At 45.2% G+C, this 17,279-nt stretch overlaps 1 protein-coding gene across 2 annotated transcripts in view; it reads right to left on the minus strand.

Annotated features, from left to right (window-relative positions):
• Nucleotides 1–7,095: 7,095 nt before the first annotated feature.
• Nucleotides 7,096–17,279, minus strand: part of Ada2b (Transcriptional adapter 2B) — a 42,287-nt gene continuing 32,103 nt past the window's right edge. The window contains exons 14-17 of one of the 2 annotated variants that reach the window (XM_050181463.3): nt 13,959–13,996; nt 10,047–10,129; nt 9,022–9,084; nt 7,096–7,956 (exon numbers count right to left, since the gene is read on the minus strand). In XM_050181463.3, coding sequence (XP_050037420.1) covers nt 7,834–7,956; nt 9,022–9,084; nt 10,047–10,129; nt 13,959–13,996 — 307 coding nt within the window. In that variant the 3' untranslated portion in view covers nt 7,096–7,833. Of the gene's footprint in view, nt 7,957–9,021; nt 9,085–10,046; nt 10,130–13,958; nt 13,997–17,279 lie in introns of those variants that run through there. The other variant, XM_050181465.3, reaches the window with a different exon arrangement.

Here is a 17,279-nt window from a genome sequence, read left to right on the forward strand (position 1 = left end):
GCAAACGGGTATAAATGCACCTCCACACCTAAACCACTGGCTAATCTGTCTGGCAATTTCACATAGATGTGGAATCCCGTGGCTGGTTTAAAGCAATGTTTCCTTAACTTAAGGCATAATCAAACATACAACTCATTAATGCAAAGAGCACTCGCAGCGTCACATGCTGTTAGACAAAGCATTTGCCATAAGACTGCAACGGTCACTGGTACTTCAGATTTTCAAGACCAAATGGCACATCATTTAGTTTGTTCGATGTTAATGTCTACATGTACAAAAAGCACCAGCCTTCTTCTTTAATTTATTGGGGACATGTTGCATCACCTCCAAATTCGGCAAGAGAGATCACATCATCCGGGCAGAACGAGTTCTTGATTGACCCCGTGAGTTCAGAATGCACACAGCCCAAGGTGTGCGCAACATAAATGCACCTTTGCAATAATAGTTTTATAGCAATGCGTAGGCATATTTGCATGACGTACACAATAAGAGCAGTGCTGGTGGGGACATCTGGTGACGCCAAGTTCAACCAGATCACACGGAACTCTTATTGCAATGAGTGACTGAATTCTACTTGACTGCTGGTATAAACTTGCTGCCAGTGACTACCTTCAATTTTGGCACTTCTTTTACACATGTAGTTTCAAGCATACTTGCTCACGAGCATAGAGGCAAGTATTTGATCTGCACTCATTTCACAGGCATGAAATAAAGCTTTAGCAAGCCTAAGAACGTGGGTGCTGATAAGTTTGAGTGGATGTGTATTACGAAGGTGAGAGGCTGCCGGTCAGTGCGAGTAGATGCTTGTATGCAAGCGAGTGCTGGTGAATGGCTGTGGGCATGAGCTTAGGTGGGTGCAGGTAAGTGTGAACGGAAGTGACTATGAACGCAAGTTAGTGTTTGTAGGTACGAGTGGGCATGAGTAGGAGTGGGTCAGTACATAGCCTGCGTAAATGTTGGCAAGTGTGAGTAAGTGCACGCTTATTCTCACAACCTATGGTTCCAAGCACATTGTGGCAGAGAAAAAGCGTCACATGTTTCGACCAGTCCTGCTCTTCTTTTGTACGTCTCCCAGCTCTGACATTGGCACATGTACGTTGTGTTAGAACACTCCTATTCTGGCATCTCGCATTGTACCATGAGAAAGCATGTTCACCCAACATGGTGGCACAAATGAACAGAAGCATGTGGTATTGTGGCCATTACTGGCCTGCGAACCACATACTAGTACCATGACATATTCTGAGCAAGCTGAAGTAGTGCCATCATAAAGTTCGACTGCTTAAAATTGCCACCAAACGTCACCTCCAGGCGAAATTTTAGTTCAAGCTAGCCAGCGGTCTATGCACAAAAAGCACCTACACCCTTTCACCATGTACAATGCAGCACTTCACTGCGCAACCCGGAATCAAGAATTAATCCTCAAGAATGGCTGCTCACAAAACGCAATTTTCTAAAAAATACTCTGTCACCATGAAACATCACCTGAAACTAGGGTTATTGCAAATAGCATATATTATACTTCTCCTTACATGATACTCGGGGTGTACTAAAGGAACAAAATACTCTTTACAAGCTCATGAAGTGCAAGGTGCACAACCGGCAGGTGTCGCCCCGTCTGCAATGCATGCCACCGTAGCCGTTGCATCCTCTCCACTAAGCTCAGCCACATTACAGCCCCAAGATGGCGAAGTTTAGCAAACCCCACAGCAGCTTTCCGAGGCTCCTACTTATTTTCCCTTGTTGCCTGTGCCAAGGTGCATAGCTCAGATATTTTCGTGGCAACATGCAAACACATGGCTGCTGGTGCCATCTGCCGACAACCACATACACTACCGGGAAGAGTAAAAGTGCGCCTTGCGAAAAGTATACACCAGTCTTTGGGTGGCATCCCTGTTGTGAAGGGCTGCACTTTCCGCCCATGCTGGCCTCACCCCAGTGCACAGGCAGACGGCAACGACACAATGCTTGCCAGCAGGTCAACGTTTGCCCATACACGAGACAATGCCTCCTTTACTAGATGCCTGCCGCATGAGCCAGAAGCTTGGGTTCTAGGCCCCTCTTGCATTTCCCCTCCCCGGCACTCTAAAATACTAGTATGCACTGCGATGAGTCGAAATGAAATGCCTTAATCCCCCCCACAACATTTTGTTAAACGTTGCAAAGGCAATCACCATGGCTTAATCTTAATAAATTAGTTAAGGAAATTCTAATCTAATTTGGGGCGCATGCGGTAATTGCAGAATCCAAGTTAACTCATACTTAAAGCATTATCTTTCGCTGCTACGAACTTTGTGCACCGGTTTTGAGAAATACAGGCTTAAAGTGTGCTACGAAATGCATTGCTATTTCAGTTAAGGTTACCATATAGACGAATGCAAGGGCCACAGATTTTATTTTCGGAATCTTAACAAGGCAACTTTCAGTGCAACTGGCACCTTGAGGGTTCACACGACTTTCCCACAAAGGCAAGAAAAAAGTACTTTCAGGTGCGAGCTGCAATTCGGTCCTCTTAAACCTACTAATTTACTGGATGCATCCAACACAGCAGTGATCCTCGAAACCCTGTAGCGACACCTGCCGATTACCACCAAGATCACTTCAGCGATTCGGGCAGCAAGTAACACAGTGTGCGCTCGCAAAATATTGCTCAAGAAGCGGAGTTTCTTAACAAATTGCATTCTCGTGAATTTGACATAGAAGAAACAGGATAAGTGCGTCCACTTGGTGTGGCTAGAAATATACAAGGTGACAATGAAACGGTGAAGATACACAAAATGACACATGACGTTTCGTTTGCACATTTCCCCTGTGAGCAAAAACAGTTACGCACATCCAAGTCCACATACCCCAAAGCAACTTTCCACAGCCATAGAAACAGGCCAGCTCATTCATGCCGTGCTTGAGTTGCCATAGGCCGACATTTGTTAAGTCGCAATGAAATGCGGGACTACACCCCCCCCCCCCCCCCCCACCTCCCTTCCCCCATCTCCATCTAAACACTATAAAAATATCTTTCACCTTGGTGTTCCGTGCAATGTCACAGAATTTACACGTCTCGGGATAAATGCAAACAGGGATTGTTACACAACGGTAAACAATGATAAGTGAAAAACACCAATTTAAATTGCCTGCACTGAGACTTTTACTGCAATAAGGATTTTAAAAATAAACATGTATGTCGTGTTCAACTGGCCCAATAATACTAAATGGTACGGCTGCAGTGAGAGCTTCACTTCTCGTGGCCAAACAAATTACAAAAAATTGTGCCCAGTAATTCTCACCAGAGCAAAAAGGCAAAAAAATGTCAGCACTAGGAAGTCGAGCATTAAAATCCCGAACTGAAATCTGCAACATGGGCTAACAAAAGCAAACTGTAGGCCGGGATAATATGATTACTGTTCACAGGATACTGGAGACATAGGCCAGAGGAATGGCCCTAGCGGTGGTCTCTTACATGACACTGTGCCCAACTAGAACATGTTAGATACGTTTTGTGCTGAAATAAAATGAGAAAGAGAGAAAAGAAAGAAGCATAAGGTCACATGTAGGTTGATAAATACAGTGTCACCACAACTTTTACCTCAACAACAATGTCGAACACTCGTTACAATAATATTTCTGCATTGGTTGAACACAGTGTCGGAACAAATTGTCAACAGCACTTCTGTTCTTGTCTATATCTCCAGTATCCCCTGAAATGGTAATATATACGCCCAAAAGCAAAAGTATATGGACCTGCCCCCCTGCTTGCACCAAAGGGGAAAAAAGAAAAGCTGAACTTATTCGTAATTTAGGAACACAAACTGATATTGACGAGTGCACTAGAAAGGTTGCGGTGTCAAGCATGGACTGCAGTTGTCCATTACAAGTTACTTTCGTAGTCTGCAGTCCATACACTTTTGCTCAGGGGAGTAAACACTACTAAAACCCTCTATTAAATGCAACAATGTCGGCAAATATCATTCTTTTCAGATCGGTTACCTGAAATGTGGGGGGGGGAAAAAATTGCCTATATGATGATCTATGTAGTATATGTACATGAGCAATGAGAGTCTCTTTTTTTTTTTTTTTCATTTAGAAAATTTACAAGTGCGACTATGTACAACTTTGCGCTTTCGTTTCAAAAGAGTGACCTCTGCTTCCACACTACAGTAAAAGAACACACCTGACTCATACTCCTTTCACAACTGCAATCCTGGCAGGAACCCCACACACATACATACAAAGGAAGTTGAGTTGGATGCAAGATATGTGCTCCACGGGCATGTGACAAACTTTTACGGAATGGTAGAGGTTGAGCTGAGCCTCTGTAGCGCGGTGGATGCAGCACACAAGACTAGCCCCATAAGCAGCAACTCAGGCAAGCATTCTTAAAGGCCTACCCAAAAAAAATTTTTTGGACATGTAGAAAGCCTAGATTCGATCGTGTAGCAGTGCTGCAGACTTCCGAAGCCAGTTCGCCCTTGAGTGAAAAATTTCCCTAGGTTTCTGTAAAATCTGGTTGTTGATCATTTATCAATACGACTCCAGCAGTCTAAAGCAAGTTTAGAAATAAATTTTGAAGCATTCAAATAATGATCTCGCGGCACTTAAACTGAAATGACGTCGCAGTGAAAGTTGTTATGCTAACAACATTGCCATCCGTTTCAGCTATATTCCCAGAATAAGACTTTACGCTTTTGTACTCTGGTTATAGGTTATACTACATTCAAAGTAAGTCTTGACAACGACAAAGTTCCAAGATTACACGAAAATTTATTCGAATGGTAAGTCGGGTGCCGAAACTCCCTAACAGAATGCAATATTGTCAAAAATGTGGGCCACTTCACGAAGCCAATGTAACAGGTGTAATTAGCTCTTCCGCATACCGTGCACCAGTGTAGCACCACCAAACTTACGCGCTCACTCACTTCGCTGCTCACCCGCAGCGAAGCATGCAGACAGATGGCCAATTTTTTTCTTTTTTCCAAAGCAAAGCTCACCCAAGCACATGACTACTGTGACTGTAAGATTGCCCTGCCTATGACCGGCTCCCAGTAACTTTTAGTATCCGCAGACATAGTAAGCGGTTTAGCGCGGTGACTGCCTTGTCATGCTTGGCACTGCGTATGCGTGTCCACTCAGCCCGGATTTGGCGTGCTGCTTTGTTTGGTGTTCCAGCATATGTTCGTTTCACCAGTTACAGGTAAACATTCAATTCAAAGTTCATAGACATCGGCAGCACAGCTAGAGGTACAAACGGGAAACTCGCAGTACCAGTACTTCGTTTAAGAGGCCAGGGCATCCTCACCCCGTCATTTACTTGACAAGATGCGTTCCCTGCCCTGCAGCACGATGAAAAATAATACTTTGCATGCTAACGCAAAGGCAATTTGCAAATAAATGACTGAAATCGAAACATGCCATCACGTCAGCCATTCCGCTGTTTCAATGTCTCAATGTGAAATTTTGCAGGATTTGGGCCACTCCCCCCTTTCCCTAAACAATTCTGACTCCCTACATCTAGAGAAACTTCCCTAGAGTTGGCAGCACTGTAGTACAGATACAGAGCAGCCGACGTGCAAGACTTTACACCTGATCCGAATAGATGCCCCATGAAAGGCTTGCATGAATAGGCATTTTGATACCAAAACTGAGAACAAGTGCCGCTATTACTGCTCGCCAAAAGTGGCCCCTGACTCTGATCATGCGACTACTCAGCGTCACCTCCGAGACTAGACACCACCCGTGGAAGCCCATGGCGCAGTGAAAAATCTTCAAGGCAATGTGCCGAGACTTGCGTCTTAGTTGCTAACCCCCAGGTGCACGCTTTGTCTGCTTGTGCACTAATAAAAGGCTCCTAATAAGCAAATTAGACAATTACCAGCCATGCAGCTTTGCCAAGATAGGTACTAGCAGTAAATACTCATTTATTACCAATTTAGCCAAAGTGAAAGTTGGTTGCAGTGGGCCTTTAAGTACAAAATGCTTCCTGGATGATTCACAAGAGCAGTTATTGAAAAGAAGACCTCAGGTTCAAAAAAATGTTTTTTTTCTTTCTTTGAAACCATGTAGCCAATAAACAATACCTCGGCGACTGCTTACTTCTGAAGTCAAACCATGGCATTTAATATGCGGGGATAAGCGTTGCATCTTAAATAGTGCTGAACCCCTTCTTCAGTTCCTTTCATGCACAGCAAGATTTTCGCCTTATTGTAGGTTGCTGCAACAGCCAATGCTACAGGTCCTTTTGAAGGGGCTACCTGAACCCTAGAGGAAACATTTGGACCACACCAGGATTTTGCAAACAGGTATATGCCAAAGACAAACGTACTGCTCCGCACTAAACTTCGGTGAAAGTCTTCACGCACAGTCGGCAGAACACAACAAGCTGTAGGACCTTCTAGCCAAATCTGTGCCCCAACAATGGAATCAGAGATGGTCCACGATGGCCAGACGATCTGCAATGGCCGGTGCGAAACGGACAACTTCTCTGAACTGAGCAGCGGAAAACAAATTTCTTCACCGTTGAAGAGAAATCTCCAGGTTAACTAACGCAATTAACCTTAGAACACCTCACAGCAATGCTAGAGCGAAAGAGACTAGAAGTGTGAAGAAAACAAAGAACCCAGAGAGGAAGCGTGCGCTAAATTCAAATTGTAATTTAGGAGAAATAGAGGCTTAAAGACAGAGAAAGAGAGATAAAAAAAAAGGCACACTTGGCCTCTCAATGTGGTGTCCAGTGTTTATGCACTATTGGTCCCATGACAATGGAACAGATGTTATGTTTATACAGTAGGCTGAATTTTGTGCAGCAACAAGACCGCAAACACTCACATTTTCGCCTAATTGATAACTTTTTTCGAAGGTAAAGACAACAGCACGTTTGCGCTCGAGTTGTACAGATCTTGCATTCCACTGACAAAGGAACTCATTCCTTCCCACAAGAAAACTCACTCTTACCACAGTTCAAAAAAACATCCTTCGTAAGCAGACCGCACTCTCTCACAGACTTCAAACCTTGCCGCCTTCAAAAAAAAAAAAAAAAAAAAAGATGCACACGAAAACACACACACACACACACAAAAAACAAAAACAAGAGCACCACGGGGATCACAGTTCCTGGCACGTTTCTTAAAAAAAAATGGATGCTGACTCTTCACCAGTTTGTGTTTCGGAGGCTCTCTTTCTCTGAATGGAGTGTGTTCTTTCCTGTGTGGACGTTGAAGTTACAATCCTGCTTGCCACCAGGCCGACGACTTCATCTTTTGCAATCGCGCAGATTCCAGACTTTGCAGAGTTGCGCTGTGCCCAAACTCTTATTCAAAGAGTAACGCTGGCTACTGCTACGCATGCCCAATTCAGTTTCTGGAGGGATCACCCTTCTCCTACGCTTCTCACGCCGCTTTACAGACGAGGGAAAAGTCACTCACGTTTGCCACACATCGTTTCGTGGGAGTCGCGAGAAGAGCACTAACCGTTCCACGTCGCGGGCAGACCGTGTTCACTTGGACAGCGGTCACGCCGGACAGCAATCACCAGGCGCAGACATAAACCTGAGCCGCCACACGCTGACAGGCGAATCTTGCTTTTTTTTGCAATGCAATACTCCGCACATCGCTTCTTTTGGCCCAGTGAATCCAGCACCGGCCATTTCATCAAGAAACAAAAAGACGATTCTCTATGACGGCGGAAGCGCCGCGCTTTTCCACGGGGCAAGTCAAAGGAAGCTTTCAGCCGGATCACTCTCAACTGGTGCCGTGGCTACCGATGCAAGCTGGCGGGGTCGACGGTTGCGGAGGGGGCGGCAGCCTGCTGCTGATCGCTCTTGGTCACTAGGGCGGGGCGGCATCAGGTAGCGGAAATCCAACCACTGTTGGCGAAGTGGCTCAGGATCCGCCGACAGTGCGACCTGTCCATTCCCGCCGGGGAGCGGAACTTCGCCGTGCTGCCTTTCTGCCGCTGAGCTTGGTCCTGCAGACACATGGGAACACAGAGGCATCGTACAGTGACTGCCAGCCAGGCATGTTTTTGCTTGGTACTATCCAGGAGACTCAAGGAGGTACTGCGGAAAAAGTGCTCTGCTCCAGGCTTACATTAACTACATTAACTTCGCGCCGGGATCATCAACGAGAAGACATCATGACCTAAACTTGATACCCTACTATGCACGTACTAACATGTTCAAATTCAGCTTTTTTTCCCGCTCAATCGAAGACTGGAATTCATTACCTGGGTCCATTCGCTCATGCTCATCCCAAATTTTTGCAACCGCCATCCCAGATGCATAATCGTGCTCACCCATGCCTGGCAGCATTTGTATAACTTCTTGAGTATTTTTCTTTCATCAGTGCTCTTTTGTAAAAGTGTTCACTTGTGTTTATTTGTGTATTTTCCTTTCATCAGTGCTCTTTAAAAGTGTTCACTTGTGTTTACCGCTGTATACTCCAATGCATTTTCTGTACCTTTTCTTAACCCACTCCTGCTATAGCGCAAATTGCGCTGCAGTATGTATAAATAAATAAATAAATAAATAAATAAATAAATAAATAAATAAATAAATAAATAAAATACACGTGGACACACCTAAAGAGCTACAGCGGATCAAGCCTGCACTCTGCACCGAACTTCTGCCTCTGCACATTAATTTGCTCCTTCAACTGCATTCACGTACCCTTCTGATATACAGGAAAAGAAAAAGTGACACATGCAGCAGCGAACAACTTAGGTTACCTGTGCTATCTCTGAGCGCAGCAGGCTAAGAAATGTCAAAGCACTTCCTGCATAACAACAGCGAAGTTTACATCAGATGTGTTGTTACAAATAATTGTGCAAGCACAAATGTAGAGGTGGCAACTAAAGTACTCCAGCCTAACAGCAACCACTTAGACCATTCAGGCTGCTCTTGCATTTGTCAAAAGCAAGGGAAAAACGTTGGCCTGCTGCTTTAAGCCATGCACAATAATCTGTACACACATTGACACTATAAGAAAAATTCAATCGGGTACCACCCCTTTTGCGATGGCAACAAGGACTGACCTTCAGCACTACGGTCTTAAAGGTGATGTAGCACGCAGGGCTGATTCCAATGGACTGGCACAGCTGCGAGAAAGGGAGAGAAGAGCATATGGTCAACAAATCTGCAACAGAAACTTGCCGCAGTGGTGAGGCATCGAAACAAATAGCTGAAGAGTTTAACAGTTCCAACATTGACTAGTCAGAAAAATAACTAAGCTTGAGAGGTGGCTAGTTGTGACACTGACCAATAAAAATATGGCTAGTTGCAACAGTGACCAGTTAGGAAGCAGTTACACTGGCCAGCCAATAATTAGCGCATGTCAGGTTACTCGGACCACTTCGCAGCACTACTCCTGGCCCTATAAATGATGTGTAAGCTCACCAGAAATTTGGGACAGCACGACCACATGCTAAATCAATAATTCTGGGTCTTTATGTTCCAAGACTTCAAGACCACCACATGCCAATACAGCCACCGAATCGGGTAGAAAGAGCTAATTTTTTTTGACACCTCAGTAAAATTGAAACTAGTGAAGCTTCGTCTATCCAGTAGTCGATGACCATGCCACATACCACAGGAAAAGCCAAGGCAAGTAGTTAAGCCTTACAGGCTGCATTTGCAATTTGTTCTGCGAATTATGATTACTCACATTCAGAGTTTAGCGACACAATGCTGAACTACTTTTTTGATTGCTATTACGATTTTTTTGTCGCTCAGGATTGTCAAGCAGCTTCAAATGGCACCAATTCCACCATTAATGCCTGTGCCAATGTGAATGGCAATGAAGTAATGCAAGTGCCAGACAGTGACTGTTGCGAAGAAACCCGAGATCATTTGGCTACCGCAGCACGGTCGGCCTGTTGCCAATGGATGGGCATTTGGTGGGTGCGCTGACTGCACTCTTTTTCTATGTGTAGGGACATCACGACAATGGTTGACCGATCAGGTCGCAGGCAAGTGTGTGTTCATGCAGTGATGGGACTACCAATTTATTCTGGCAACCCTAGTAAGTGACCAGCTTTAAAAACTAGAGGGGGAGACGTACCTTTCTCTCCTTGTCGGAGAGTAGCTCGTAGCCGGGCAAGCTGGTGATGTCGGTAGCCTCCTTGGAGTCTTCCCTCGTGTCACCTGGTTGTCCAGAGTATACAGGAAGCAGGGAGGGAGGGAGGGAGGGAAAGGAACAAGAAGAAATGGGAAACAGTACCATCAGATGATTGGAAACAGACGAGTAAACCAGTTCAGATAGAATGCATTACTGTTACAACACAAAGGCAAAATAAACTTGGCATAGAAGCCCCCTCATCTCCTCTATAAGCAGCAAAGTTTCAAGCTGCGCAGTCGAAGACCCATTCAGCGCCACTTCAACCATGTACTTTACAATGATGCGCCCCATCACAGATACATTCTGCGTCAATTAATTTTATCCTTTTCGCTCACAAATCAAGATGTGCAACAGTCAGCCACCTGAACATAGGTTGGGGAACGTGGACGACACAATCTCACTATGCTGCCTGTTGAGAAGTAGCTGACATAGGACCACATATTCTCATGTGAAAAATGAGATCAAACAGAGCCGGGCAAAAAAGAAAAAAAAAGTGTAATGTGTACATGGGCTAAATGTTGCTTCCCACATCTTGTATAGGTCATACAGAACTGTCAATACCTAGTGAGACATGCCATTTGCCTAGAAAAGTGGCAAGCACTTGCAACATGAACAAGCAACTTACGGCAGTTTTGTGTAAGTATATCACTTACACCTCTAAAGCGACTTTCTTCTACCAAGGTAACATTTTTAACATGCTGCAGCTGAACCTAACCTACCTAGGCTGTTTCTGTCAAACTGTGCATCACAGGGCAACTGCAATTCTAGGTATTTCTCCAAGAGAAAAAAAAAAAAAAAAAAAAAAAAAAAAAAAAAAGACGGTCCATGCTGACAAGGCACTTATTCACATCTGAATCATCGCCACATACAGTATAGACCCGTATAAGGGCCACACCCCATACTTTGTGGGGATGCACGACTCTCACGCATCCCCTGACATGTTGTTCTCCCGCATGGCTCCCGTCTCCTGTAATCCAGCTTCGCTGCGTAGCCTGGGGCCCGCGGCGGTCGGTGTGGTTGAAGCGCAGTACGAGAGATGGCGCGAGTGCTGCGCTAACGCCGCCTCACGGCGGGGTTACTTGGGCGCGGAAGGGAGAAAATGCTTCCTCTTTGGTTTGGGTTCGGCAAGCTGCACGGACGTTCTGCAAGTGCGCCGATCCGTGCTTCTGCGAGACCGTCCCGTGAGGCCTTGTACGACCGTGCCACCGTTTGCGTGACCGTACGCGCGAACGATCAGGCGTTGGGATCCAGCATGGGGCGAACATATTCGCTCGCTATACGGTCGTGGTGAGTCAGACTTCCTAGATTTGTCGCGCGCCCATCGGCATGTTTTGGGCATAGCAACTCAGCTAGCAGGCATTGATCTATGAAAGGTGCAATAAATGCCCTTGTGATTGTTTGCACTACTATGTTCTCGTTCCTTTGTCCCAAGAGCACGGGTGTGGGAATCCCACAACTTGACAGCCCAAAATTCGGGGGGCAAAAAATTTACTACGCCGAAGCAGTTGATTTGGTGCCCCGATGCCATGCGCATGCATCGGCGAATTTTTGCATGCTGCGTACTTCCACATGCCGCAACTAGGTGGCGAGAGCTGTACATTGACCTCTGATGCAATGGTACATCCAGGGATCCGGGGTGTGCACAAGTCAAGGCTGCGCTGGCCCCATTTTGACCGAAAGGTTCGGTCCCACGTAAGGGCAGCAGCTCGTCAGAATTGGGGAGAAAAAAAAAGTGTGGCCTTTACACGAATCTACACGGTATTATGAGTAGCACCACCTAAATCAGTCGCTCGACAAGAGTGCTTTAACAGTGATACATCCAGAGAATATTTTACTACCCCTAGACAAAAAATGCCCCTAAATCACAATAAAATGGTCCTGTCCTAGCCGTGCCCTTTGTGTGTATGATGAATGAAAAAAAATTGAGAGATATCAAGTGGGAGCCTAGGAGACTTCAATATCGAACTAACACAAATATAAAGCGAGGTTATTTTGTTCCTATTACGAGCTTCAAAATGCAGCGAGGCGAGACACAGAGGTGCCAATTTAATGTTGGAAATACTTGCTCTGAATGTTCAAGGAACAACATGGACACACAACACAGGCTCATGTCCGTAATAAAATAAGAACTCTGTAAAAAGCTCAACCGCAAGCACAAGAACGCAAGCCCAAAGACCCATTTATGCTACGACAACGCACTCACACACACCAACCCATCTACCGTCTCAGGTTGTGTATTGCGATACAGTCAGGACAACTACCACAGCATAATGAATCGCTCGCTAGAGCTGTTCGTACGGTCATTGTATGCCATAACTGCATTCAACAGGTTTTTGCAGATGCCCAGCAGTAGGACATCTACTCGACGCCTCTGGCGTCACCTTATGTTTCGCGACTGCACACGATGCAGTTGGCATGCAAGCGCTCACTGAATGCGGGAACCGTGTCACGGCGCCTCTGCAAAGGAAGAAAGAGCACTGGCTGACTCCCGCGAATAAATCCTTTTCATGCGCTACGTCGTATCAATCAGTTCTGGAAGTCTGTGCTAAGAAGCAAAAACTCGTACTGTTATTATTCATGCAGAATGTTCGGTGAGGGCGTATCCCCACAGTTCGCAGAATTAATGTTGGGCTTCATTCGCATTCCCTTGCAATCGTGCATTTTTTTTCGCAGACTGCAGTCAGATCTGAGTGCTCTGGCAACATTGCATTCTTGTCATGGCATGGACTGGATGCTCTACGTTGATGCAAAGGGACCATTTCACAAAGCAGCATAGTTTCTTTCCATCATTATTATTAGGGGTGTGCGAATAGTCAAAACTTTCGAATAACGAAACAAGCAACTCCTAATCTATTCGGTCTTCCAATCGAATAGTCACTATTCGTAAATGCGAATATATTTCTAAGACTTTTAGAATAATTCAAAACGTCATATGTGGCAAAATATTGTACCAAAAGTACAGTCAATTTTGACCCACCGGTGGTCATAGTAAAAACATAATACACAAGAACTTGCATGGTGGAGCTGGCTGCATCACTTACGTAGCCATATTTTTACTGGCTGCACAGCGATCATTCGCGCTCTCCGAGGAGCCCTGTGCATGCGAAGAAACTAATTGTTTGCTTCTAATGCTCCATTTGCGCTTTTAATAAACAATGCTTCATAACGTACTCTGTAATGACAGAAACATGCTGACCTTAAGAATACTGGGATGTGAACATTCTATATTAGTGGTAATAACAGCTATTCATCATATGAAAACTACTGGAAAAATATTTGATATTTGTTTCAATTTGCTTCTAGCACTATTCGATTTGTATTCGATTCCGTCTAAAAAAATCACTATTTGCACACCCACCCCTAACCATTATTGTTTGCATGCATCACGCGCTTACGAACAGTTGCACCTTCACTGCACGAAGGCCATCAAGATTTTGGCAAGCAATGTGCACCATTAAAAAAACATCTCACAACAACGGTTCTCCGAGTTGAACCTTGGTACAACAATCATGGATAGAACAAATTATTAGATCTCATGAAGTTTATGTCAAATTTACGTAATTTTTTTTTGCTCCTATGTTATGTATGCTTATTGCCATATCAGATATGACGAAAGTTTATTCATATTGGGTGCAGCTTGGTTGTGACAAGGTTCGACCAACTGTTCAGCTGTAGCGCAAACTTCCAAGGCTTCTGAAATCCCCGCCTGACCCCCATTATGAGACAGCCATGTTCTGGAAACAAGAGCCCCGCTCGCTCCCTACGGTTGATGGTACGCTACGTTGCACAGCCCCCCCCCCCAGCACACCTTCTTTCAAACTGCCCAAAAGCGGGAAAAGTAAAATGGCTACATACCTTGTTCGCTTAGCATAGTGTCGACGCCTCCTTTTTCTCTGCAGAGGGGGATTGAAAACAGTCCATCAGTGCGAGGTGATGAGTAGAAGAAAATTGGCTTATGCCCAAGACAAGACAAGACTGCCACTGAAGAAGGCTAGAGCATGACATCTGCTGCATGTACACTAGTAACGCGCACGTCGCCACGGCACCTGCCAATGCGGCCATCAAAGAGCGTTTTTTCATCATTACGCTAACACACAACATGCGCTGAAAACATTATAGGACGAAGAGGAAGAGAGATAACCGCCGATGCAGCAAGCACAGTTTACTACGAATTGTTGTCGGCACCAGAAGTGCCTAGGCATTACTCACTTATCGCACACATCACAAGCTCATTCCACGGAGACATGAGAATCTAAAGTCATGCAGTCCACCGCCACTAAGTGCACAGGTGAAACTAAAGTTGAACTTCATCACGGACATAGATATACTTTAATATTCTGAAGAAATGCATAGCTTTTTTTTCCCCCTCTTAAATTTGGGTCTCAATTTCTTGGGTGCAGGAAAGGGTGAAAGCGGCCACAGGATGCGGGCGCTGGGAGTGAAAGCTGCTGTATGTATTTAGGTATATGTATATGCCATGCCTTGCTATGTGACATGCGGTATGTGCGGGTTATTCTGCCACACCGTTCTATCACTAACTTTGCTCACACTTTGTCTTACATTCTTGACAAAGCTATTCCTCGGAATTTTGAGAATGACAGCCCACAAACAAATGTCATGAAACAAAACACTGAAAGCGCATGCCTTTTATAGTAAATCTTCTCAGACTGAAATATTAAAAGCGCGAAACAATAACAGAAACCTCAAAATGATGTAAATATTTTGGCGCTACCTCTGGGATGCACTATCTCTGGGATCGGCCTACAGAAGAGGCCACATTTCTGCGAAAATGCCGGCCTTCGCGCACAGCTTTCGTTGCCGGAAAGCATGAGAAGCAGTCAGGGATCTTTTAATGCTATCGCGTTCCACTTTAACAGGCGAAGCTTAAGCATCTGCCAAATTTTGTAGAAAAAGATATGCGCTTTGGAGCAGCTGGGCAAAGTTTAATGCAAGTAAAATAGTACAGGCAGATTGAGGATTAAGAAAATGTGGAGTTAGATACTCACTGTGACAAATAAAGGTGACCAAGAAATAAAAAAACATAACGGAGTGCTAAAGCGGATGGCACCCGCTGTATGTTCATGGGCTTTATTTATGCTTGGCACACTTGTTTTCCCCTCTTTGTGCTCAAATAACTGTTGTTTCATGAACTTATATTTGTTAACTTACTTATTAAATGAGGTTGCAATGGTTGTGGAGGAGGTCAAGAAATTGCTGATAACGGCACTTTAAAGCCTGACATCAAATGTGCGCGAAATTTAAACTGAAGTAGAACCTCGCCGATACAATCCCTTTCGTATGGCTTCCCAGCACCAATGTTCACTATTGAGAACACAAACACAAAGAAAAACTAAAAATAACGCCGCCTTTTTATCGGTTAATACACAGTGCATTGGCAAACTGTTATCGTATGATACGTTTTCAAGCCGCTAGTTCGTATGCGAACAAGAAAAGGCACAAGACAGGCACTACGGAGAGCAGTAGGCACCTGCCGCAGCAGCCTTCCCGCAGTACTCGTCCGCCCGTGTCATGTGTAAATACCGTCACGCGCTCACGGTTTCCTCTTTCGGTACCAGCAAATCCTGCTCGCGGGTCGATAGGCATCGCATTCCCAGCCATCTCCGGCAACTCTACTGTGATGAGCACGTTCACCTATTTGTTTCACGGTGCCTGTGGCGCAGTGCCATTGGAAACGTTCTGCACGCTTTTAATAAGCGATAGCCCAAATGCGCCACTGGTACCTGCTACAGGCAGCGCTCGAGCGTCGTGTTTTGCTCTGGCGGCATTGTATTGTGGCGTCGCCCACCAGCTCGAAGCGTGGATCATGCCGCAACAATCCTTGCCGAGTGACCCTGTCGAGACTCCCTGCCAAAATGCCCTGCCCAATGAAGCTGCCGACCCAGTACAAATTTGAGGAGCGCAAAGGTACGCTTTCCGAAGCCGCAAAAAAGGACAGCGGGCATCTCGGTTCACGTCTCATGCTGCAACGATTCGCGCAATGCTTTGCATTACGAAGACACCAACTACAGCCAAATCAAATTTTTATTCATTTCAGATTGTACGCTTTTCCAGGTTAGTTACGTCCTTCCCATAAACATATAAACGAGATTCTACTGATTACCACATGACAACACATTCTCACACCTCCTACATCAGTGGTCTAATACATAAACTACGTCATCTTGTACTTAGCGCATTTTACACGTGTGAACCAGGGCTTCTTGTTTGATAAGGACTCAAGATGAGTGGCAGATGAGCTGACGGTTAGGAAAAGTATGCAGCCGCTGGTTCCAAATTCATTTACGGGCTTCGCACGACTGCTGCTATCCTTGGTGGACACATTGTCACAGCATTATTATTTTTTAACAGACTTTCTTTTCTGTCTGGAAAAAAAAATGAGAAGACGCCTACACAAAGCCTAGGTTGGTTTAATTGCCGTCATCGGTCATTTCTCAACGTCCAAGGGCTAAACAGCTGCCAAATAATCTACTGCAGACATTTGCGGTGTCGCCACAAGCCCTAGAGAGCCAATACCAATTAGTTTGGATGGTGAACAATGGTTTATTGAATTTTTCACACACAATCTGCGCAAGTTGCATCGTGATAATCGTTGCCACAAATGCAGTTTGTCATTTGCGACTCTCCGAATGGGACTTGGGAAGCCAAGTGGCGACCCTCAACCAGGCCCGGCGAGTTGCAATACCCAGTGGGGCCCTGGAAGAGGGGCTCCACCCACAGTAACTAAGCAGTCTTTATTTCAATATAGTTCTGTCTCTCTCTAGTTTGCATTATTGCCTGCTTTTTACAACCACCATTTTCCCACTAAGGCTGACTGAAAGCATGACTAAAACCGTAACTTTAGATCCCAGGCTTGTGTTCTATGGCGGCAGAAGTCTAATTTGGCATAATGTAGTCCAGCAGAAATCCCAATTTGAGCGACGATCAGGCCTGCCACAAGAAATCTGTGACTAGGAAGTTTCACAAGGGACAAGCAGGTCATTTGTCACCATGCCGCACTACCATCCTGGCGACCAAATGGTGTGCATGGGAGAAATATTAACATCACACGCACAGTATATGCCATTAATAGACCGAGACAGGGGACGCAAGCGAATGCTAAAATGTATCAATACAGCTTAACTGATAATGGACGGCAGTGGCAGGCACTGCCTGTGG

The sequence above is a fragment of the Dermacentor andersoni genome, chromosome 7, assembly GCF_023375885.2.
Source record: "Dermacentor andersoni chromosome 7, qqDerAnde1_hic_scaffold, whole genome shotgun sequence".
In the NCBI taxonomy this organism is placed as follows: Eukaryota; Metazoa; Arthropoda; class Arachnida; order Ixodida; family Ixodidae; genus Dermacentor; species Dermacentor andersoni.